The 23,590-nt window shown below is 41.4% G+C and overlaps 2 protein-coding genes across 2 annotated transcripts; one reads left to right on the plus strand and one right to left on the minus strand.

Moving 5' to 3' along the window:
- Positions 1–2,252: 2,252 nt before the first annotated feature.
- Positions 2,253–4,121, plus strand: mixl1 (Mix paired-like homeobox). Its single transcript, XM_063002541.1, has 3 exons — positions 2,253–2,478; positions 3,160–3,371; positions 3,483–4,121. The coding sequence occupies exons 1-3, from the start codon at positions 2,253–2,255 to the stop codon at positions 4,119–4,121; spliced, it is 1,077 nt and encodes a 358-aa protein (XP_062858611.1).
- A 142-nt stretch (positions 4,122–4,263) lies between these two features.
- Positions 4,264–23,360, minus strand: lin9 (lin-9 DREAM MuvB core complex component). Its single transcript, XM_063001471.1, has 15 exons — positions 23,309–23,360; positions 19,315–19,347; positions 18,604–18,695; positions 18,201–18,305; positions 17,963–18,093; positions 17,728–17,853; positions 17,013–17,170; positions 13,708–13,841; positions 13,473–13,598; positions 12,158–12,259; positions 11,978–12,058; positions 7,255–7,380; positions 6,868–7,050; positions 6,666–6,763; positions 4,264–5,032 (listed from the first exon to the last, which is right to left on the minus strand). Exons 1-15 carry the CDS (start codon positions 23,337–23,339, stop codon positions 4,927–4,929), a joined length of 1,632 nt encoding a protein of 543 aa, XP_062857541.1. The 5' UTR covers positions 23,340–23,360; the 3' UTR covers positions 4,264–4,926.
- Between the last annotated feature and the right edge of the window lie 230 nt (positions 23,361–23,590).

The following is a 23,590-nucleotide window of genomic DNA, read 5'->3' on the forward strand; positions in this document are numbered from 1 at the left end:
TAATCTGCTTCAACTGATTGTGTAAAAAGAGCAGGGGCCACCGTTTGATGTTCGAGGAGACATTTTTAAACAATTGATCTTGCCCGTTTGCTGTAGATGTGATCAAAGTAAGAATTTAGCAGACAAAAGGCCAAATCAGCAGATTAGTAAAGTGCAAAGTGTTTTATTTTTATAAAAATCTTTCATGAACTTCATTAAGGTTTAACACGAGCAAAGCTAGACAAGTATAAAGTATATAAATCAGAACATATACTAAATACACCAATCACATGGTACTTTTGACAAATTCTATACTGTTTTTTTCTTATTTATAGCCCTTTTTTATTTTATTTACCACTGTGTTATCCTGGTCAGGGTTAAAGTGGGTCCAGTTTTCCCTGAATCAGCGGGCACAATGCAGTAACACTCCAGAAATAGCCAAATGTCAGTATGTATACGCCTGATAGCAACACTGGGGATTTGACCCCTGGTTCCCTGCAATAGTGGGCTAGTGCATTTTACTGCTGTGCCATCTACAATTTTTTAAAGCAAAAACACAATAATGCATAAAAATAATGTATATTTAAGGTTTTTTTCTTTAACAATGTCAGATGAAGTGCCAGATTGAACATATGCAGATCATTTTATTTTTATAAGTAAACTAGTTGCCATTATTTAATGTCAGTTTGCCCATTATTTAAGGGCCTAGTGGTTAAGGTACTGGACTAGTAATCAAAACGTTGCTGGTTCAAGCCCCACCACTGCCAGGTTGCCACTGTTGTGCCCTTGAGCAAGGCCCTTAACCCTCAATTGCTTAGACAGTATACTGTCACAATATTGTAAGTTGCTTTGGACAAAAGCATAAAATTAACTCTCTTAGCTCCATGGGCCAGGGGTGTGTAACAATAGCTGCCTTTGCATTCTGACCCCAGCTTTCAAAGATATACAGAGTAAGAATGTCATTGTACTGTACACGATTATATATAGCCTAGTGGTTAAGATATTGGACTAGTAATTAGAAGGTCGCTGGTTTAAGCCCCACCACTGCCAGGATGCTGCTGTTGGGCCCTTGAGCAGGGTCCTAAACTCTCTTAGCTCCAGGGGTGTGGTACAATGGATGCCTTTGCATTCTGACCCCAGCTTTCAAAGATATACAGAATAAGAATTTAATTGTACTGTACACGATTATATATAGCCTAATGGTTAAGATATTGGACTGGTAATCAGAAGGTCCCTGGTTTAAGCCCCACCATTGCCAGGTTGTGGCTGTTGGGCCCCTGAGCAAGGCCCTAAACCCTCAATTGTGTTGTGTTCAGACTGGACTGTATACTGTAATGTAACTAATGTAAGTCGCTTTGGATAAAGGTGTCTGCTAAATGCTGAAATGTAAATATATTATATAAAATATATGACAAAGGCAAGGTGTGTGCAGAGCAGTATTATTATCATGATTGTATAGATAGATAGATAGATAGATAGATAGATAGATAGATAGATAGATAGATAGATAGATAGATTTGTTATATATAATAACTGTGTTTTAGGCCTGTTTATTTGGGCAGAGTAAATTCTTTATATTATAAACATTAAATAAACAAACACTGGGAACACTGGGACTAGAACAAGTGCATGTGGAATGCTAAGAAGAAGATCAGGTGTCTAGGCAGTGATCAGGAAGGTGCTAGTTGACCAGTGTTGTGTATTGAGGAGCTTTTGTTTAATTCTTTTAACAAATCTAAGCACACACAAATAAGATGAAGCTGCTTTTCCTTTAGTTACCTTGTGTAAACATACACGTTTAAATGAATGTTATTTATTTTTGTCTATAGTGGATATAATAAATGTAGGTATGTGCCAGAGATGTTGCATGTTTTTATATGTATGCATTTTCACCCCTGTGGTACAAAGCAAAGTACTTTTCAAACTGTAAATCTCATTTTTATTTATCAGTAAGACACAAAGTGAAGAACGCAGTTCAGGATTTATTTGGGATAATAAAAAAAAAAACCTTTTGATTTCCAGTCCAGTCTGTGTAGGTGCCGCACTGGTAATGATCCAGGATGTCAGCACAGCGACTTTATCCCAACAAAAGCCATCAATGTTTTTTCAGCTGATGTGTATTCGGGGTGGAGAGTCCATTAGAGGTGTTGTATGGACGGACCCTGTACGGTGCGATGCCACATTCACACCTTCAGCCCATCACCACACACACACACACACACACACACACACACACACACGCACTACAAAGTACTCGGTGCCAGCCGCCCCTAATGGCACTTCCGACCCAGTTTGATCGCCTCGGAGCCATCGGCCAGCCCTATATAAACCCTAAACCCTCTCAGAGAGGGTATCCATTACCTCCTGGACTTCCCTACAGACACAGAGACATGTCGACCATGCACGGACAGCTCCCACCTGCGGAATACCACCAGCACCACCAGCACCAGGCTTTTCCTGCCAGCAACCTCACCAGGAGCGCCAACATGCAGCACACAGGTCGGTAGCACCACCAAACCTAATATTAGTACCAGTTCTTAGTCTAATCTTGTTTAAACGTGGTGTTATGTTAGATTGTAGTGATGGGTTGCAAGATGATCCTCTAAACTATTAACTTTCAATGGGTAAATACGTTTTTTGGACCAAAATCTGGCAACCCTATCACACAGACTACTTCGGAGGACTGTAGTAAAGCAAAGTTGCCAGATTGAACCTGATTTTTACGCATCTCTTAAAATTCCTTCTAAAATATAATTAGTACATAATTATGTAGGCATTTGGCAATCATATGTTTGCATAGTTTGAAGCAAAACAATAATAAATGCAAGTTAATAATTTCTAGTATAGCCACTGCTCCACATCATTTATCATAAATACCAGTTTAATACAGTTCCAAATCGGCAACCTTGGCATAAAAGTCACTGTTCCACATGTAACCTGCAGAACACTTAGTAACTGAAGTGGCACTAAATGGGTATCACCTTAAATGCTACTGGATAAAAGAAGGAACCTTTAAGGAGTTTAAGGAGACTCACAAATCATTTGTTAAGGGGCTGTGAACTCCAGATGGGAAAAATATAGTAAATATTCAGTTCAGCATTTTGATTGAGTAGAATTTGTGTAAAGTACCATGTTTACAACAGCATTTTAAAGTTTTTCTTGGTTTGTTTGTCCCGACAGACTACATCATGTACGAGAACGCAGGTCTGGTGAAGAGCAGCAGGCCGGTGATGGACAGCGCGACTCTGCTGACACACCGCAGAAAGAGAACCAATTTCACCCAGCAACAGATCAAAGTACTGGAGAAGGTCTACTCAGACACCAAGTACCCAGATATCTACCTCAGGGAGAGACTGGAGGCCCTGACTGGCTTACCTGAGTCTAGAATCCAGGTAGGAAATTCATCAGTCTGAATTCTACACTAATGAGAACAAAACTCTCATGACTTTGTTTTGTGTTTAGACTTTATTTTAATTCTAACTTCTATGTTCTCGCTTTTAAAGGTGTGGTTCCAGAACCGGCGTGCCAAATCCAGGCGCCAAGTGGGAGCTCCAATCCCAGCGAAGACCAAAGCGAACGTTCCCATCATCCCTACCAAACCCCCAGCCTCGTACCCCGTCCAACACGAGCAGCTGAAGCCAGAGCAGCGGGGCAATTACATCCAACCGGGGCAGGAGCTGAGGGTCAACTTCACCCAGCCTACACACAACAGCTTCGACTCGCATACCATGCCCACTTTTTTCTCCAAGCCTATCGAGGAGAGGATCAGAGCGGATCAGGGAACACGAGACGACCTGCGAGAGCTCCATCAGTACAGCAGAGAAAACGGACACCTCCATTCGGCTCAGTACAAACCAGAGCCGACGGTCAAGCACGTGCTGGTGGATTACGATAACTTCCCACCCAACAGGACCATCGGACCGGACATGAAGGTGATCATCCCTCCGGTCCCGACGCAAATCAACTTTAACAGGTCACCACCCAAACAGCTGACCTGCCAGATGCAGCAGATTCAAGTCAGAATGCAGCAGGATCCTCTGGACCACTTCTCGCCCATCGGCGGCAGCGATTCGGGCGAGTTTACCGACTCCGATTCCGACTGGGAGAGGGAAGCCATGGCTGGATTGAGTGCTTTTATGTAGATTTATATGCTAATTTTATGAACAGATTGTGAATTTGATTCAATTATTTATTTTTATAAATAGTTGCACTATATGAATGCTGGAAAAAATATAATAAAAGAATACGGTGTACAAGAGGTGTCAGTCTACAAATATGCAGGAAGAACTACGGTGTTCGACATTTAATAGCAATTAACAAAACATATTTACACATTGTAGTTTACAATTAGCAGTAAAATAAAATAAAAATCACAAAGAAAAACAAACCCAAATCTGAACATACACCGGTGACGTACTGGGTAACGTTCCTTACACCATGGGAAGCAAACGGTCTACTTTTAACCTGCCAAACTGGTCTCTTTACAAAAATATTTAAAAGTAGATATAAAACGTCGACATTGACGCTTGGTCAACGCGTATGTTGAATAAACTGTACAATTATCTACAATATACATCTTCAAAAATGAACCTGTTCTACGGCGGCTATTCGAAACCTTTCTGTTTTTCAGCAAACGCGCAATTTCTGCGAGAGTAAAAATATGAAACAGATCAAACTAGAATAAATAAGAAATGAAACTCCAATATGGCGAGATTAACACAGGAGAACGTGTTCAATAACTGCACCAGTATACTGACCGACCAGTAAACCGACTCCTATTTATATAATGCTCTAGCGTTTCTCCATGCTGCTCTTCCATTAAGACATGGTGCACTCGAAGGCTCCGGTTTGAACCTCGCTTTGATGCGGGTAAGTGTCAGTAAGTGTTGAAGTTCGGATTGAAAGTTCGGGGGTTAAGACGCGCCTCTCGCATGCATTTGAGGTCGGTCATGTCCTGTTGGTGTTGTTGGCAGAGAAAGCGTGGAGGTTTCCCAGCTGGCTCAGGCCACTCTGGATGTGTGCTACATGGATCTCCACATTGTCCTGGAAACAACTGCAGGACAGAAGGAACAACATTACAGTTAATCATAAGATAATAAATAACGCTCATATATACTGTTATTTAGGGCACACATTACTCTTTTAAACAATAGAAATAAACCACCTTAGACCAGATCTCTCCTTTTTCAGTAGTGACACTGACATAAATCGCATAATGAACATGCACAGGGCTGCTGCAACTGGTCGATGCATAATTTTTAAAACTATGTTTATAAATGATCCTTTTTAATTTCTACATCATCTCCATTCATGTAAGCATACATATGATTCGCTCAGCACTACTTGCTGCGTAGAATCATGACCTGGTCTTAAAAAACACCGTCTGCAGCCGTCAGAGGCTGATTGTAGAGCTTTCAAAGAAAAGATCAAAGTTTTCCACGAACCAAATCATCCAAAGTTTGGTGATACTTGAAACTGGTACAAAATTAAAAGCTGGTTTGTTCACTGTGCAAAGCTTTGATGGTACCACAGAAGCACCAGCGCCGTGCTGCACGTCTATATCGTTTCATTACGCTTCTTAATCGTGGAGATCTTGTAACACCGTATTTCTGAGCGAGTTCAGTTAGACAAAGAGCTTCTCATGTGAATGCGCCGGTAACAGCGTAACACTCACCACCGTGTTTACATGGTTTAGAATGTGCAGTAAGTGTTGAGTGAATGTGGAGGTTAGGATCGGGGCTCATTCTGTCGTTACTGTACGTCGGACTTAATGAGACGTGGCTACATCTAACTATTTTATCTCTGCTATAAGTTGAAGCACGTTGCTGTGTGTACAGAACACCATGAACACGTGCTGCACTCTGTTTAATATGGAGCACTTGAGAATGTGATCATATGAACATAAACCCTGTTTACATTTAGTTCTGTGTTAGATTATTATACCGTACAGTTTAGTGTTCATATAAAAGAAGCGTTAATGAGATTCTGAATAAATGTTTTTGGAGGAAAATTAATCGTTTAGATTAATCGCCTAATCGATAAAACAGTCTATAGATTAATCGATAGAAAAATAGTCGTTAGTGGCTAAACATGCATAATGTACTTGTATGCTCTTTTGGGTGCTAGACAAAAAACCCTATAAAATATTTTCTAAGATTCTTATGTAGGTCATACTAGACAAGTCAAAAGTCCAAGACCCTAAATGTAAATACAATTGTATTTTTAATAGCCTAACAAGTGTGTGGACTGAGGCCTTCCCCCCTGCCACCCTATAACTGTCAAATTACGTGTCACAATTAGGAAACGATGAACTGCTAGACAAATCATCTTTTCTATCATAGAACACGTTCCAAAAGATCTGTACTAGATGCTCCAGACGATAGACAGACAGACAGACAGACAGACAGACAGACACTTTATTGACCCCGAAGGAAATTAAAGGGTTCCTCCGGAATGGGATGCATTGTGCCGGCGTGCCCCATTGTTCTTAGAGCGAGCAGCTCGTCCCTCGAATAAACGAAGTATTTGCCGCTCTCTTGCATATAAAAAGACTCCATATCCATAGGATATACAATAATACACAAAATACACACTAAACATACACTATAGCACAGAAAAAGAAAGAAAAATTGCCGTAATAGGCAACGCGAACACAGAACTTCAGTAGAAAGAAGCACAGAACTCACCTGAGGTTAGAACCGTCTATTGAATTCTTTATGTCATTGAGGGAATCTGTCAATGATTTGAATTCGAATGAATTCAGGTCACCACCCTCTGCCAAGCACTGCACCAGAAAACACAATTAAAATGAGATCAAACAGGACAAAAGAGAGAGAGGAGTACATTCATTAGCCACAGCAATTGAGAGGAAGCAGCTTATGGTCTTACTCTGATCTGCAGGAGCAGGGCGGTGAGGCGGGAGATGAGCTGAGTAAGACCGGGGTTCTGGGCGCGCTGCTCGCCATCGGGCAGAGCGTTGGACAGCCGCAGCACTTCATCGGCTTCGTCTTCGCAGCGTCTCCGGAGCTCGCTGGGCTGATCGGCCGGCTGCATGCCTTGGTCTGGCGCTAGCTGTTTAAGCGAGAGTTACAGGCATTAATCAAACACAGGAGGAACAGACAGCTAACAGTGCAACAATGTGCACCCTCACTAACCACTTTCTCAGGAACACCATGTTAATTTGTGGTAGGACCAGTATGGATTCCACACAGAACCATTTCCAAGATATTATTGCTGCTCAGATGCTCATTCATTCGATAATAATGTCTCACTCACCTCGTAACAGAACTGCTGAACCTCATGCAGAACTTTGTTCAGGTCTTTATTCAGCTGCTCCAGGTCCAGTACCTTGGTAGCATACCTTTTTTGAAACTCCAGCTCAATCGGCATGGAATAGGATTTCTGCAGGAGGACGGGAAACAGGACAAAGACCTGCATTATATTCACTGAGGAGAATTTAATAGCAGATAAAGCTAATAAGAGAAAAAGGTTCCTATTTTCTGACAACCCATACGCAAATGTATACAGTGTATCACAAAAGTGAGTACACCCCTCACATTTCTGCAAATACAGTGTATCACAAAAGTGAGTACACCCCTCACATTTCTGCAAATATTTCATTATATCTTTTCATGGGACAACACTATAGACATGAAACTTGGATATAACTTAGAGTAGTCAGTGTACAGCTTGTATAGCAGTGTAGATTTACTGTCTTCTGAAAATAACTCAACACACAGCCATTAATGTCTAAATGGCTGGCAACATAAGTGAGTACACCCCACAGTGAACATGTCCAAATTGTGCCCAAAGTGTCAATATTTTGTGTGACCACCATTATTATCCAGCACTGCCTTAACCCTCCTGGGCATGGAATTCACCAGAGCTGCACAGGTTGCTACTGGAATCCTCTTCCACTCCTCCATGATGACATCACGGAGCTGGTGGATGTTAGACACCTTGAACTCCTCCACCTTCCACTTGAGGATGCGCCACAGGTGCTCAATTGGGTTTAGTCCATCACCTTTACCTTCAGCTTCCTCAGCAAGGCAGTTGTCATCTTGGAGGTTGTGTTTGGGGTCGTTATCCTGTTGGAAAACTGCCATGAGGCCCAGTTTTTGAAGGGAGGGGATCATGCTCTGTTTCAGAATGTCACAGTACATGTTGGAATTCATGTTTCCCTCAATGAACTGCAGCTCCCCAGTGCCAGCAACACTCATGCAGCCCAAGACCATGATGCTGCTACCACCACCATGCTTGACTGTAGGCAAGATACAGTTGTCTTGGTACTTCTCACCAGGGCGCCGCCACACATGCTGGACACCATCTGAGCCAAACAAGTTTATCTTGGTCTCGTCAGACCACAGGGCATTCCAGTAATCCATGTTCTTGGACTGCTTGTCTTCAGCAAACTGTTTGCGGGCTTTCTTGTGCGTCAGCTTCCTTCTGGGATGACGACCATGCAGACCGAGTTGATGCAGTGTGCGGCGTATGGTCTGAGCACTGACAGGCTGACCTCCCACGTCTTCAACCTCTGCAGCAATGCTGGCAGCACTCATGTGTCTATTTTTTAAAGCCAACCTCTGGATATGACGCCGAACACGTGGACTCAACTTCTTTGGTCGACCCTGGCGAAGCCTGTTCCGAGTGGAACCTGTCCTGGAAAACCGCTGTATGACCTTGGCCACCATGCTGTAGCTCAGTTTCAGGGTGTTAGCAATCTTCTTATAGCCCAGGCCATCTTTGTGGAGAGCAACAATTCTATTTCTCACATCCTCAGAGAGTTCTTTGCCATGAGGTGCCATGTTGAATATCCAGTGGCCAGTATGAGAGAATTGTACCCAAAACACCAAATTTAACAGCCCTGCTCCCCATTTACACCTGGGACCTTGACACATGACACCAGGGAGGGACAACGACACATTTGGGCACAATTTGGACATGTTCACTGTGGGGTGTACTCACTTATGTTGCCAGCTATTTAGACATTAATGGCTGTGTGTTGAGTTATTTTCAGAAGACAGTAAATCTACACTGCTATACAAGCTGTACACTGACTACTCTAAGTTATATCCAAGTTTCATGTCTATAGTGTTGTCCCATGAAAAGATATAATGAAATATTTGCAGAAATGTGAGGGGTGTACTCACTTTTGTGATACACTGTATTTCATTATATCTTTTCATGGGACAACACTATAGACATGAAACTTGGATATAACTTAGAGTAGTCAGTGTACAGCTTGTATAGCAGTGTAGATTTACTATCTTCTGAAAATAACAACACACAGCCATTAATGTCTAAATAGCTGGCAACATAAGTGAGTACACCCCACAGTGAACATGTCCAAATTGTGCCCAAATGTGTCGTTGTCCCTCCCTGGTGTCATGTGTCAAGGTCCCAGGTGTAAATGGGGAGCAGGGCTGTTAAATTTGGTGTTTTGGGTACAATTCTCTCATACTGGCCACTGGATATTCAACATGGCACCTCATGGCAAAGAACTCTCTGAGGATGTGAGAAATAGAATTGTTGCTCTCCACAAAGATGGCCTGGGCTATAAGAAGATTGCTAACACCCTGAAACTGAGCTACAGCATGGTGGCCAAGGTCATACAGCGGTTTTCCAGGACAGGTTCCACTCGGAACAGGCTTCGCCAGGTTCGACCAAAGAAGTCGAGTCCACGTGTTCGGCGTCATATCCAGAGGTTGGCTTTAAAAAATAGACACATGAGTGCTGCCAGCATTGCTGCAGAGGTTGAAGACGTGGGAGGTCAGCCTGTCAGTGCTCAGACCATACGCCGCACACTGCATCAACTCGGTCTGCATGGTCGTCATCCCAGAAGGAAGCTGACGCATAAGAAAGCCCGCAAACAGTTTGCTGAAGACAAGCAGTCCAAGAACATGTATTACTGGAATGCCCTGTGGTCTGACGAGACCAAGATAAACTTGTTTGGCTCAGATGGTGTCCAGCATGTGTGGCGGCGCCCTGGTGAGAAGTACCAAGACAACTGTATCTTGCCTACAGTCAAGCATGGTGGTGGTAGCATCATGGTCTTGGGCTGCATGAGTGTTGCTGGCACTGGGGAGCTGCGGTTCATTGAGGGAAACATAAATTCCAACATGTACTGTGACATTCTGAAACAGAGCATGATCCCCTCCCTTCGAAAACGACCCCAAACACAACCTGCAAGATGACAACTGCCTTGCTGAGGAAGCTGAAGGTAAAGGTGATGGACTAAACCCAATTGAGCACCTGTGGCGCATCCTCAAGTGGAAGGTGGAGGAGTTCAAGGTGTCTAACATCCACCAGCTCCGTGATGTCATCATGGAGGAGTGGAAGAGGATTCCAGTAGCAACCTGTGCAGCTCTGGTGAATTCCATGCCCAGGAGGGTTAAGGCAGTGCTGGATAATAATGGTGGTCACACAAAATATTGACACTTTGGGCACAATTTGGACATGTTCACTGTGGGGTGTACTCACTTATGTTGCCAGCTATTTAGACATTAATGGCTGTGTGTTGAGTTATTTTCAGAAGACAGTAAATCTACACTGCTATACAAGCTGTACACTGACTACTCTAAGTTATATCCAAGTTTTAGTTCTATAGTGTTGTCCCATGAAAAGATATAATGAAATATTTGCAGAAATGTGAGGGGTGTACTCACTTTTGTGATACACTGTACATGTAGATAGTATATACATTTTTCATATATAATATATGTCCATATTTGTGCAAACTATATATAAAACCTATTAGAAATTGGAATGATTTCATTTATTGATATACTGTATATGTGTGGCCCATTGAAATATGCAGAGGTGGAAAGTAACGAATTACAGTGAATTCTGGGATGGAAAATAAACTGGTGCTAAAATAAAGGAGCTGTAATCTAGGTATAGAGGAGGGAGGGAAGGGTGATTTTAAAAGTTTAACATGTTTGGAGTTTGATGTTTCGTTATTTGATAACATAGTCTGATGTCAAAAAATGGCAAAGTTTGTTCTCACATCCTGAAGGTTTTCTTTGGGTCATTTAGTGAAAGTCACAGCACCTATAACCTCGACTTGTGTTGAGTGATGAGTGATGAGATTTGCAGTATGATGTTGTTTGGTATTTGTTGGTGATGAAAAGAAGGCTGGTCTATAGAATCCACAATTAATGCCAACTTCAGTGGTTATACAGTTAAAGTATCATGGGATGGTCTGTACTAAAAGGATACATTACACATCCCTACATGTTTTAAATGTTGTATCAACATGTTTTTTCTATTATATTTTAATATAAAACAACTATCGTGAGATATATCCACTTGTCCTGTTTGCATAACACAGGAGAGCCCCCCCACTGTTAAAAAAGTAACTAAGTAATGTTTACTCTGAGTACATTTTAAATGAGTTACTTTTTACTTGAGTAGATTTTTAGACTAGTAACTTTACTCGTACTTAAGTAAAAATTCTTTACTTGAGTACAATATTTTAGTACTCTTTCCACCTCTGGAAATGTGTATGCTCATGTATGTGTAATACATTTTTTGACATATATTTAACATATACATAGAAAAAAAGCATTTTTTGACATTTGAAATAACCCCACCCCCTTGGTCCAATCTTTCCCACCCAGCAGACTGGGAGCCAGTTTTGTCTGCTGCAGGCATTAGCCAATTATGCCTGCTAGAGGGCGCCCTCAAGCAGAGGCACTTCTGGTCTATGAAGCCACACTGTAGTAGTGAGTGAAGAATGAGGCCTGGGATCGTCTTGCTGAAGTAACCGTGGACTTCAAAACCTACAGCTGTAACCTTAATATTGTATAAATGTTTCACTCTTATTTTGTCCCTGTTACAAATTTGTTTGAGTGTGTTACAGAGTGTTACATAACAGACTTTTCTAATATTTAGACATAACCAATCATGACTTTTCCTTGGAGACATATTTTTGTACACACTTTCTCAAAAGTACCTATAATCTCTATACAAGACTTGAATAAGAATAATAAAAATCTACCAGCTTTTCAGCCTCCGTGTTCATCTCCTTTAGATGCTTTATGTGTTCTTTTTTAATCATAAGGATTTTGGACAGTCGTGTCTGCAAGAAAAAAATGAAAGAATTGAAGAAAAGAAAGCTTGTCTGTGTGTGTGCGCGTGCGCTGGACAGTAAACTGTTCATTTATGTTAAGATACTCACCACCTGTACAAGAAATTTGACAGGGAATCCTCCAAGTGTCTCTCGGTCGGTTCCTGTAAGTTTGTCCTTCCAGGGCGACTGACTGAACAGAGGATCGCTGTCCTATAAACACAAAGGAAAACCCTAATGGATTAAAACAAAGCTTTTACGTGCTTACAATACCTGATAAAAGTTATGGAATGACCAAATTGTGAGGAAAAAAGTATGGAATCACATATGCAATCTGCATTTCCAAAACAAATACTGGCCAAGAATGAAAACGTAAATTCGTCTGCTTATAAGGTAAAGTTCTGAGGAGACGATTGTGGGATTTTTGTCTAACGACAAAAGTATAAAGACGCCTGAAGAAAACACTCAAATATGATATGGAGTTGCATGTCAGGTAAAGGACAAACACTAAATCAACAGTTAATGCACAAGTGTACATTGAAATGTACACAGAAATTTATATTAAAACACTTTTTTTCACAGTCCAGATCTCAATCTAATAAAAAATCTAAGCATAAGGATAATCTAGGGCAGGTGGAACACCTTTATCCGTCATATTTAGAGGAACCTCGATTTAACGGATCTCCATTTAACGAATATGCTTCGTTTTTGCAGGTTCTAGTGCTCAGTTCTGCACCAGCGCTGCTCCAGTAGCCACCAGCAGAGCTTTACACTCTAAGACAATAATAGAAACTCTGGTGTTAAGTCCCCTCTATACATACCATCACGGCAAAAAATGAGGTAAATTAAATTTCTCCCCAGTAGTACAGAACACCGATTTTAATATTTATTTACAGCTTTCTGTTTACGTCGTTTATTTTACTGTTAATCATATGTGCATGTTTAGCACTTTTGCCCCAACTTTTGCAATCACGTTTTACAGACCAGTGCATCCCCCCGCCCCTTTTAGTCTGTTAAATCGAGGTTCATGTGTACCAGCTTGTTTGGAAACTGCAGTTGAAACACTGGTGCCATGAGGATTAAGAGCCTTGCTCAAGAACCTAACAGCGGCTGCATGGCAGAGCTGGGATTTAAACCCACAACGCTCCAGTTGGTAACCCACAGCTTGACTATTACTCCAAAATGTTAGCACAAGCTTGATGTAGAGTAATGTTTCTCATTAGTGACGTCCGTGACTCAAATAATTCAGGCCGTCAACAAAAACAGAGATTGGTATGTTATTAATACGAGCTATGCTTCACAACGCCTGGATTTTATTAAACTAAATAGTTTTGAGTCACATCTGTAATTAGTTCATTTCCATGTGTTACGATTCCATAGTTTTTTCCAGGTGTTATATAAGTTTCAGATCATTACTCCTCATTACCATTAGGACGGGCGGGGCTGAACCCGAATACGCTCCACGTGGAGGGGTCATAAAGACTGGGAAGCGAGATGGGCGCTGTTTCTGAGCGAATGCAGATATGGGCATCGTCTCAGGAGGCTCGTTACTCTGTAAAACACCGGAATAGAATTGTATTGAATTAAAAACAGACTTACAGATGTAAGGGCTACAAATCTGACATGATGATGACATGATTAGATAAAAACACGAGGCTTACGAGGACTTCATAATCGGGAACCGTATGTGTGCCAAGTCCACTTCTGTCAAACGTGACGCGGTATGTTGCTGCACTCGTGTCCACTGCATCAATCTGTCCAGTGAACAGGCCGTCCTGGACTCCCCGAAGTCGAGCTGGGGTAAATAAATAATTAGATCTTATAGATCTACACACCTCTCTACACAGACACATTTTACATCGTCCTACACTCCAGAGAAGAGGGCGTGTCTAAATTCTTAGATTCCTTAAAATGCTCCTACTGAAGCACCTTAATACTAAGTGATGATCTGACAATGACGAGGGAGCGTCCGACCCTTCCTCAGCGCTGAAGGCAATCCCAGCATTCAGTGCGGCACGACTTTTCTCACAAAAAAATGACAAACATGGCGGACGAATTAAATGCGGAGCAACCAACGGAGTTCTTTTAAATGTAAACAAATTCTCGCTGATGTTTACTCTGTATGAAGGTGTAATTACACGAGTGTGGTTTATTTGTAAACTGGGGCATCAGGACAGTTTAAGCGTCTTCGGTACACGGAGGGTTGAACGGCCTGATGCTAACTGTGTTAGCTTAGTAAGCTAAAACTGCCGTGACGTAATCGGCGTAATCTCTGTCCAAGTAGAGCGTCTAAATAATCTGCCTTATGAGTTCCATGTCGCATCAGAAACCGCTCTACTGAGGCAGCAGGGAACAGGGCGGGTCACCAGGTTTTCAGACAGACCCACAGATTCTATTCTATTCCAGACAGGGCGGCTATAACGCACTAATACTGATTTGCTAGTGGTACCTAAAGGTTCAGAGAAAGAACTTGTCCTGACTTTTGTAATGACACTAAGCAGATTCAGATTCAGAAAACCTAACAACACTGTTAAAACTAGAGATGTACCGATCACACACACACACACACACGCAGGTTTATGTTATCCAGTTCAGTCTGAAAAAACCTTAAAAATAGAACGAACAGTGAAGATAAACCGCTGACAGAAGCATTGACGTGTGTGTGCCTTTAAGAGAGACGCTCTGTTCACAGTATCGATATAAGTGATTCATGAGTCGATTCGTTTTATGTGAAGCGTAAGTTTCTCTTCTCAGTTATCTCTCCGTGTTTACTGTTATTAATTAAATGTCGTGGTTTTAAATAAACACCAGCTACTACAGAACATTTTGTGTGACTCTCTTACATTAAAAAGCTTCATTAAACTGCTATTACCACAGATCCGTAACCGAGTCAGACTCGTTCCGTCTGTGGAGCTAAAAGTTTTCTGTCAGTCAGAGCAGATGATCCTGAACTAACGAATTTAGTAATTAATAAACTTTTGCCTCTGATTGGCTCTGTAACGTTTTCTGTTCTCATCTACATCAAAAGCAAGAACCGCTTACGATTTACCAAAGTGAACCAGGAGTTTATATAACGTGCTGATAGAATCGACTCAGATGGGATCGGGTTGAATTATCTTTTTAAAGTAAATATTTAAATCAGCAAAATTACATCGTATGTATGATGCACAACGTTCATTATGTTATTTTAGGTTGTGAAATGCGATGGTTGGCGCTTTGTAGCTCAAAGTCTGGATCGATCCACTGAGCTGTTAAGCTTAACATGGAGGTGATCTTTATATATCACGCCATCGGATCTGCTGAATTTAGGAAATATCGACCAATCGCATATTTTGATTAAAAATCGGCCGATTTCGATACATAGCCGATCGATCCTTCCATCTCTAGTTAAAACAGTTATTAACCTCGGCTTATGAGCCAAACAACTACATAATCAGATTTAGGAGTTAAAAACTGACAACTATGGACATTGGTACAAAACACTAGATTGTCCTCGTCTATTGCAGTATGGATCCATTTTAGTGGCAACCGCTAGTAACTGAAACTGCTGATTCATTCGGCCAAACAGTTCCAGTTTTGATTCGTCATTCCATAGAACTGTGTGCCAAAACTCTGCAGGTCCATCCAAACGAGTGACCTTCTTATGGTTTCTTATGAAACTCTTTAATACCTCAGCAGACTGAGAGTAGTTCTGGCTGTCTTTCACAACTAACTTGGTTGACTAAAAATTATATGCAACACTAACACTGTGGTTTTAACATTAATTTCAGTTTTATTAACTGACTAAAGCTGTACAGGGTCACAGCAGGGTGCCGATCCATCAGAACCCAGATCTCAGCAATGGTAGGTCAGTGGGTTGAACCAAGCACCTTCATATCCAAATTAATATTATATACACCGATTCTAATATTGTGTTGGTCCCCCTTTTTCTGCCAAAAAAGCCCTGCAACTGTGATGCTCTGTGTATTCTGACACCTTTCTATCAGAACCAGCATGAACTTCTTTAGCCCCCAACTTGCATCAATGAGCCTTGGCCGCCCGTGACCCTGTCGCAGGTTTACCACTGTTCCTTCCTTGGAGCGCTTTTGATAGATACTGACCACTGCAGACCGGGACACACCTCACAAGAGCTGCAGTTTTGGAGATGCTCTGACCCGGTCGTCTAGCCATCACAATCTGGCCCTCGTCAAACTCGCTCAGATCCTCATGTGTGTATATATATACTACAGTAATCCCTCGCTATATCGCGCTTCGACTTTTGCGGCTTCACTCTATCGCGGATTTTATTTGCAAGCATGTCTAAATAAAAAATCGCGGATTTTTCGCTGGTTCGCGGATTTCTGCAGACAAGGGGTGTGTTCGAAAAGCTAGTGCGCTCTCTACATAGACGCATTTCACGTCATCCTGCGCGCGCTCCCGATAAGGAGGCTGTTCCAAATCCTAGATGCCTTAATATCCTCACTTCTTAACGTTTCAACGTTATTTTCACTCAAAAACGAGTGAGCATCCGGCGCTGCCTTATTAAGGTATTAGTGATCAAGGCAATCCCAGAATTCATTGCGGGTCGGGCGCTCTTCTCTCGCAGAAAGACAAACATGGCTGACGGTGCGGACGCTGAGTTCTTTTCAAACGTAAATAAAATATTACTGATTTTTAACCTGTATAAACTTGTACCGAGTGTTTTTATTTGCAAGTTCGAGCTTGTCAGGAAATGTAACCGTTATCGGTACATGAAGGGAGACGCTATATTGACGTTAGCGTGCTGTGCTACCTCAATCCATTGGTTTTAATGACAAGATGCTAAATACTAAAGCCGATGGAATCGGGTTATAACAATAACCACATAAACACATGGTTTTTACTTCGCGGATTTTCACCTTTCGCGGAGGGTTCTGGAACGCAACCCCTGCGATCGAGGAGGGATTACTGTATATACAAATTTTCTTTTAATAGACTTTATACTCACCAGTTACTTTAGTGCCGATGACCAAGGGTAACGGAATCTCATCCGGAAGGTCTTTACACTGTGATATATCTGTGATCTTGCGCTGTTGCAGCATGCGCATCTTTTGCCTCTTCTGCTTAAGTGCTGTTCGCTCCTCGGCAAAAAATGCAGACGAGCATCTGCCAAACAAAAAGCATTTCCTTTAATGTATTTATTTTTAATGCATTTTCTACCTTTTTCTACCGATTTTTTGCGCGTCCAATCTTTAGCGCGTCCAATCTCTACTGGTGGTGACCCCCGCGCCCCTGATTGAGGAGAGCGAACTGACACACGCCCCCTCGGGCACGTGCGCAGTAGCCGACAGCATCTTTTCACCTGCACGAGCCGAGTTCATATGCCGATCAGCTCTGTGTACGGAGAGCCACACCCTGATCAGCATCGTTCCTCTCTCCGTGCAGATGCCATCAACCAGCCAGCAGAGGTCGTAATCACATCAGTTATGAGCTCGCTATCCCGCTCCCTTCCCTGAATGAACAACAGCCAATCGTTGTTCATATAGCCGCCCAGCCCAGTCGGATGGCAGATGCATTCGAAATCCCAGCTCTGGTGTGCTAGTGTATTTTACAGCTGCACCACCTGAGCGGCTAGAATTCAATATTATTAAAGTTAAGTTTCACTGCACACAGATTTTACACACATTCTATATTGAATGACTGAATGCAAAGCAGAATCAAACCTTCTGGGTTTCCCCATCAGTCTTCTGATTGTCCCCCATTCCACTCTGGTCAACTTTCTGGTTTTTAGATTAGGAAACGACTCCTTCAGGCACAAACAAAAGTCGTTGTCTCCTTCAAATAACGGTCTGAAAAGAAAAGGAGACATCTTGCAGTTTAGTAGGGCACACTCGAATGTCCATGTGAATAAGAAAAACCTCACCATGTTATAAAATTGCAAAAATTATTATTTCTTACTTGTCAAGATTGGAGTAGAACCACTCATAGATGCACCATTTGTGGGCTTTGGGCAGTTTGAGCAGGTTTCGTAATCGGAGTCCAATCTTCTGTGAGGTTCGTTTATCTGGTACTGCAACAGTTGCAAGTTTCTGCATAAGGAAAGAAAAAATTAACAAATAAATAAATAAAATGTGATTTTTTAAATCATATTTCTGTGCATTGTCCATGTGGGGATCGAAACACATAAGAATCAGACCTGAGGAGCGGTGGTGACTCTTTGGCTTCTCCTGGGGGATCGAGAGGTGGCCGAACGGTCCTCCTCTTCAGAGGAAAATCGGGTCCTCTTCGAGCTTCTCGTCGGCTACGGTGACAACCAGAAAGGGGAGCAATTACATTTTATTTATTTATCGTGATTCACAAAATAATAGTTCATACAACAAGTTCATTAGAAGCAGTGTGAAAAGACTGAGTGCATCAGAACTCAAGCCTGTTAAATTCCATTACACCTATCGAACAGAAACAAACACGCCGACAGATCAACGTTTGCACACGTTTAAGCTTCCTGGGTTTCTAAATCAACGTAGCTAAGAGTAAAATAATAAGAGCAGCAAGCCTGATTGTTGTGTTTATGTAAATAAGCAAATTAAGGACTTTCTCACCGTTTCCATCGATGTGTAGCTACTCCTTCCTCTGGTGTTCGGAGATTTGGATAGGATGTTCTTCTCATTTAAGGTGTTTGATAAACTTCCCTCTGTAAACACGAAATTACTGACAATTTAATATCGTCACTTGACTTGTCAAAAGATCACGGATAGTTTAAACCGATTTAAAATGCAGCTCTTATTCAAATTATATTAAATAGTATCCCGGTGTTGACATCTTGAGCCCACAAGGCAGATAACGATTAGCTACACAGAAGGTGAAAGGGCTGCAGTTACGACCTCTGCTGGCTGATCGAAGTCAACAGAAGTATTTTTAGATTAAAATTTCTGAATTTGGACTAAAGAGCAATTTTCCCACTCTTCCTCCCAATTTAGCAGTGTCCGTTTCCCTGACTGTAACTTCCTCTGAGAAACACAGATGAGCATTTGCCCCCTCTGACACTCGCAGTCACCAGCCGCTTCTCTTCACCTACCAGTGACGGGTTTCTTACAGAAAGCAGTATCGTGTACGGAGAGTCACTAAGATTCGTGAGTCCACAACTGCAGCACCAATGAGAAACCCATTTGGAATTTCCCCTCTCCCTCAGGCACAGCCAAGTGTCCGTATGGACGCCCAGCACAACTGAGACGCAAGCTTTTAATATCTGCCCAATGCAAAAAAATCTAAAAACAGATTAAACTTGCAATATTAGAACTAAAATAAGTCACCTCTCAGACTGACGAGAGCCTTCGCTGAAGAGCCTGGAAAGGAAAAAACAAAACAAAGACATTTGTAGAATTAACACCAGTAATACATAGAACAAAACTAAAACAAATGCAACAGAATTATGATGTAAGGTCTTGATATATACAAACATGCAGAAATGCATACCGTTTCAATAAAATAAAATTTAAAAAAGATCTAATACTAAGTAAAAAAAAACTTGTCTAATAGATCTATAATATAAATATAAACAGATCTATAAATACCCAGATGGTAAAGAGATACCACCACTGAAACGCTGAGCTATTCGTATAATATTAGTCAGACTGAATCACGTCACACTTTGGTTACATTCATAACAGGATTGTGGGAGGAAACCGGAGCTCTCGAAGAAAACCCACACAGACACGAGGAGAACATGCAAACTCCACACAGAAAGGAGCCGGACCGTTCCACCTGGGATTCGAACCCTGGACCTTCTTGCTGTGAGGCGACAGCGCTAATGGAATTCTGCACACGGAGTCCCGACAAATCTTTTCATGCTTTTTAGGACTGGAACGAAATCTTAATTCATACAGGCTAAAATACAACACCTCAGTGTGTTCACCTATGAATTTTAGGAACACGGACAGTAGAAATATGTGAACAATTACAGATCTGGCTGAACCGTTAATATTGTGTGTACAAATACATCATTAAAGCAACAAAATATTTTACATATATAATATTATCGCATGGTATTAGTATACTGTACATCATACATATACTTTTCTAATCCAAACGTATCACGTTCAGATGCAGTTCTGTATTTTCTCTGCCTTGCTGCCTCATTTACAATTTTAATTTCAATGTAATGACAGTGTAGCTGTTCCTCGATATAAAACGTAGAGCCAAATCTCTACCCGTATACACACCTTTATCATCAGATGGTATAGATCATATTGCCCAGCCCTAACCGAACCTATAGGATCTTTTTTGCTCACCTGAACCCGTGTCCTAGTGCCAATAAATACCCATCGTTCTTGCTGTCTGCACTGGCCGACTTAAAGTTGTGACAGTATACAGTCTAAGCAATTGAGGGTCAAGGGCCCAACAGTGGAAACCTCACCAAGCAGTGGTAAGGCTTGAACAGGCAACCTTCTGATTACTGATCCTGTACCTTAACCACTAGGCTAAACTGTCCCTGTACTGTTTTACACACTTTGGTTAGAATCATGACAGGACTGTGGGAGGAAACACACACAGACACAGGGAGAACATGCAAACTCCACACAGAAAGGGCTCGGCTATAACTGGGAATCGAACCCAGGACCTTCTTGCTGTGAGGCGACAGTGCTACCCACCGAGGAGTGGAGTTTAAGGTCTTATACAATTATGTTTTAGAAGCTTCAAGACTGTGTGTGTGACTGTGTGTGTGTGTTAGATTCAATAAAAATAGTGTGAAATAAATCAACTGACCTGTAATGAGTAAACAAAAACACATTTTATCTTCTGAGTAGGAGTGAAGTTTCGAAAAGGTCACTTTTATTTCATTTGTCTATCATCAGTGCAATCCTGCCTCTCTTTAAACACAGTACAGACTGCACAGAAGACTACCAGGGTACTTTTGTATATATATATTTTGTAAAATTCTATATTAAAATGGCCCCAAAGAAGGTGCAGAGAAAGCGTAGTGGTGAGAAAATGAACAAATCTATTACTATTCGTTGTTGTATAATTATATACAATAACTCTTGCCAGTAGGTGTCACTGTGTATCAGACAGAGGGGACAGTGAGGGAGAGAGAAGAAGGAACTCGGCTTCGTGCAATTACACCTACAAAATACAGCACTACTGAAATAAAGAAGGAAATAATAGAGAAATATGAGAGTTATTGTTGTTTCTGGTAGATACATTTTATATAAAAGAAGGAAATGTATTATGGTGTATGGTGCAGCACACGTACTGAACTGAGATGTGATGTGTGTTTATGTACAGTACAGTACTACTGTGTATTGTTGTTTATTATTGTTTATTACAGTAATGTCTATTCTATAATTTAAGATTTAAGGGCGAATATACGTGTATTTATAACAAAAAAAGAGCATTTAAGACATTAGAGAGGTTAGGTTAGGGGTAAGGGGGGGGTTTGGGAGGTCTGGCACGGATTAATTCTGTTTACATTATTTCTTATGGGAAAAACAGGTTTAACTAACGAACATTTTGACTTTAGAACAGCCCTTCAGAACCAATTACATTCGTAAGTCAAGGGTCTACTGTATTTGGATAAACAATAAAGCTTCTGGCTTTCTCACGTTCGTTTTATGGCTGCTCATACATAGAGCTACTTAAACTGAAAAGTTTTGAATGCTAGAATTAACGTTGGAGTAACCTGATGTGCAGTGACCCCCTAAAATGATGCAGAAAAACCCAGTGATTGTGCAAACACATTCAGGAAAACTAAAAAGGATGGTTTCTAATAAATTTATTCATCCACCCATCCTTACAGGCTGCTTTTAAACTATCCTTTGTAGCTTAGAGCTCGAGTTCATCACAGTACTAGCAACCACGATTCTTAGGGGTGTAACAAGGTTACGTACTGTATGGTCAAAGAGTAAAATAGATTTCCTTATGTTACTGAGATAAATAATTAAACATATATTGTTTCTGCACTTACCATATAGAAGCACTTTGTAGTTCTACAATTACTGACTGTAGTCCATCTGTTTCTCTACATACTTTGTCACCCCCTTTCATGCTGTTCTTCAATGGTCAGGACCCCCACAGAGCAGGTATTATTTAGGTGGTGGATGATTCTCAGCACTGCAGTGACACTGACATGGTGGTGGTGTGTTAGTGTGTGTTGTGCTGGTATGAGTGGATCAGACACAGCAGTGCTGCTGGAGTTTTTAAACACCATGTCCACTCAATTAGACACTCCTACCTAGTCGGTCCACCTTGTAGATGTAAAGTCAGAGACGATCGCTCATCTATTGCTGCTGTTTGAGTCGGTCATCTTCTAGACCTTCATCAGTGGTCGGTGACAGGATGCTGCCCACTGGATATTTTTGGTTGGTGGACTATTCTCAGTCCAGCAGTGACAGTGAGGTGTTTAAAAACTCCAGCAGCACTGCTGTGTCTGATCCACTCATACCAGCACAACACACACTGACACACCACCACCATGTCAGTGTCACTGCAGTGCTGAGAATCATCCATTGAAGAACAGCATGAAAGGGGGTAACAAAGCATGCAGGGAAACAGATGGACTACAGTCAGTAATTGTAGAACTACAACGTGCTTCTATATGGTAAGAGAGTGTATAAACAATATATGTATATATATACAGACTCAGAAACAAAAGGATTTGAGGTCGTGACAAGAAAAATAAGAACCAGCAGCTGTCATCGATCCAGTCACTGGTACGATACAAACACAGCCAAAACCAGTCCATTAAGTCTGTAAGGTTAAGCGTTAGTGAATTTAACTTTTGTGAGCACGAACTTAATTCGTGTGTGTAAATATATAAAAAAGAACAGATTTATATAAACAACCTAGTAGTTAAAGACAGCCCACCATAACAACCTTGTTTATAGTAGCCAGTTAGCTTAGAAGGCATTATATTTCCACTCCACCTATATTCCGACCGAACCCGCCTGCCTCAGCCTGACAGGACCGTCGATCTGATTGGACAATGACTCCTAGAGTAAAAACTCCCAGCCAATCATCAGAGACCAACCAAAGATAGTCAATACATCTAAGCAAAGTGGGCGGGACTTGAGGAAAACGGGTAGGGAAAAAACATACACTCTTGAAAGCGAACACCTAGCTAGCTTTATAGTTAGCTTCAAAGCTAACTGGGCAGTTAAGTTTGCAACGCAGTTAAATTACGCGCAATTCAATTTTACACCACGATTAAAAACGAAACACGTTCGCGACCCCTTTTAAATCCAGACGTGTTTGTTAAGCGGGAGTTCTCAGCAGTTTTAGATCATAAACCGTCATAGTTTTATTACTCACTCTCATCTAACAGCTGCTCCTGCTCCGCCATCTTGAATTAGCCGCGCCGGTTTTTCAAAGAGCAGGAGCCGCACAGCATTGTGGGACAGAGATGCCCTGAGAGGGCTGTTCAAAACACGAACTATTTTTGTGTCGTTTAATTCGACATAAAACTCATTTTTACTAATAATATAAAGTAATATTCGATATTTTTACACTCAGCTAATACAGTGTTTGTATATACGGTATCTGTATATGACACTAAACTGTGAACGCTTTGTTCAGAAGGTCCATAGTTCAAAG

This window comes from Trichomycterus rosablanca, chromosome 9 (assembly GCF_030014385.1).
Source record: "Trichomycterus rosablanca isolate fTriRos1 chromosome 9, fTriRos1.hap1, whole genome shotgun sequence".
NCBI lineage: Eukaryota > Metazoa > Chordata > Actinopteri > Siluriformes > Trichomycteridae > Trichomycterus > Trichomycterus rosablanca.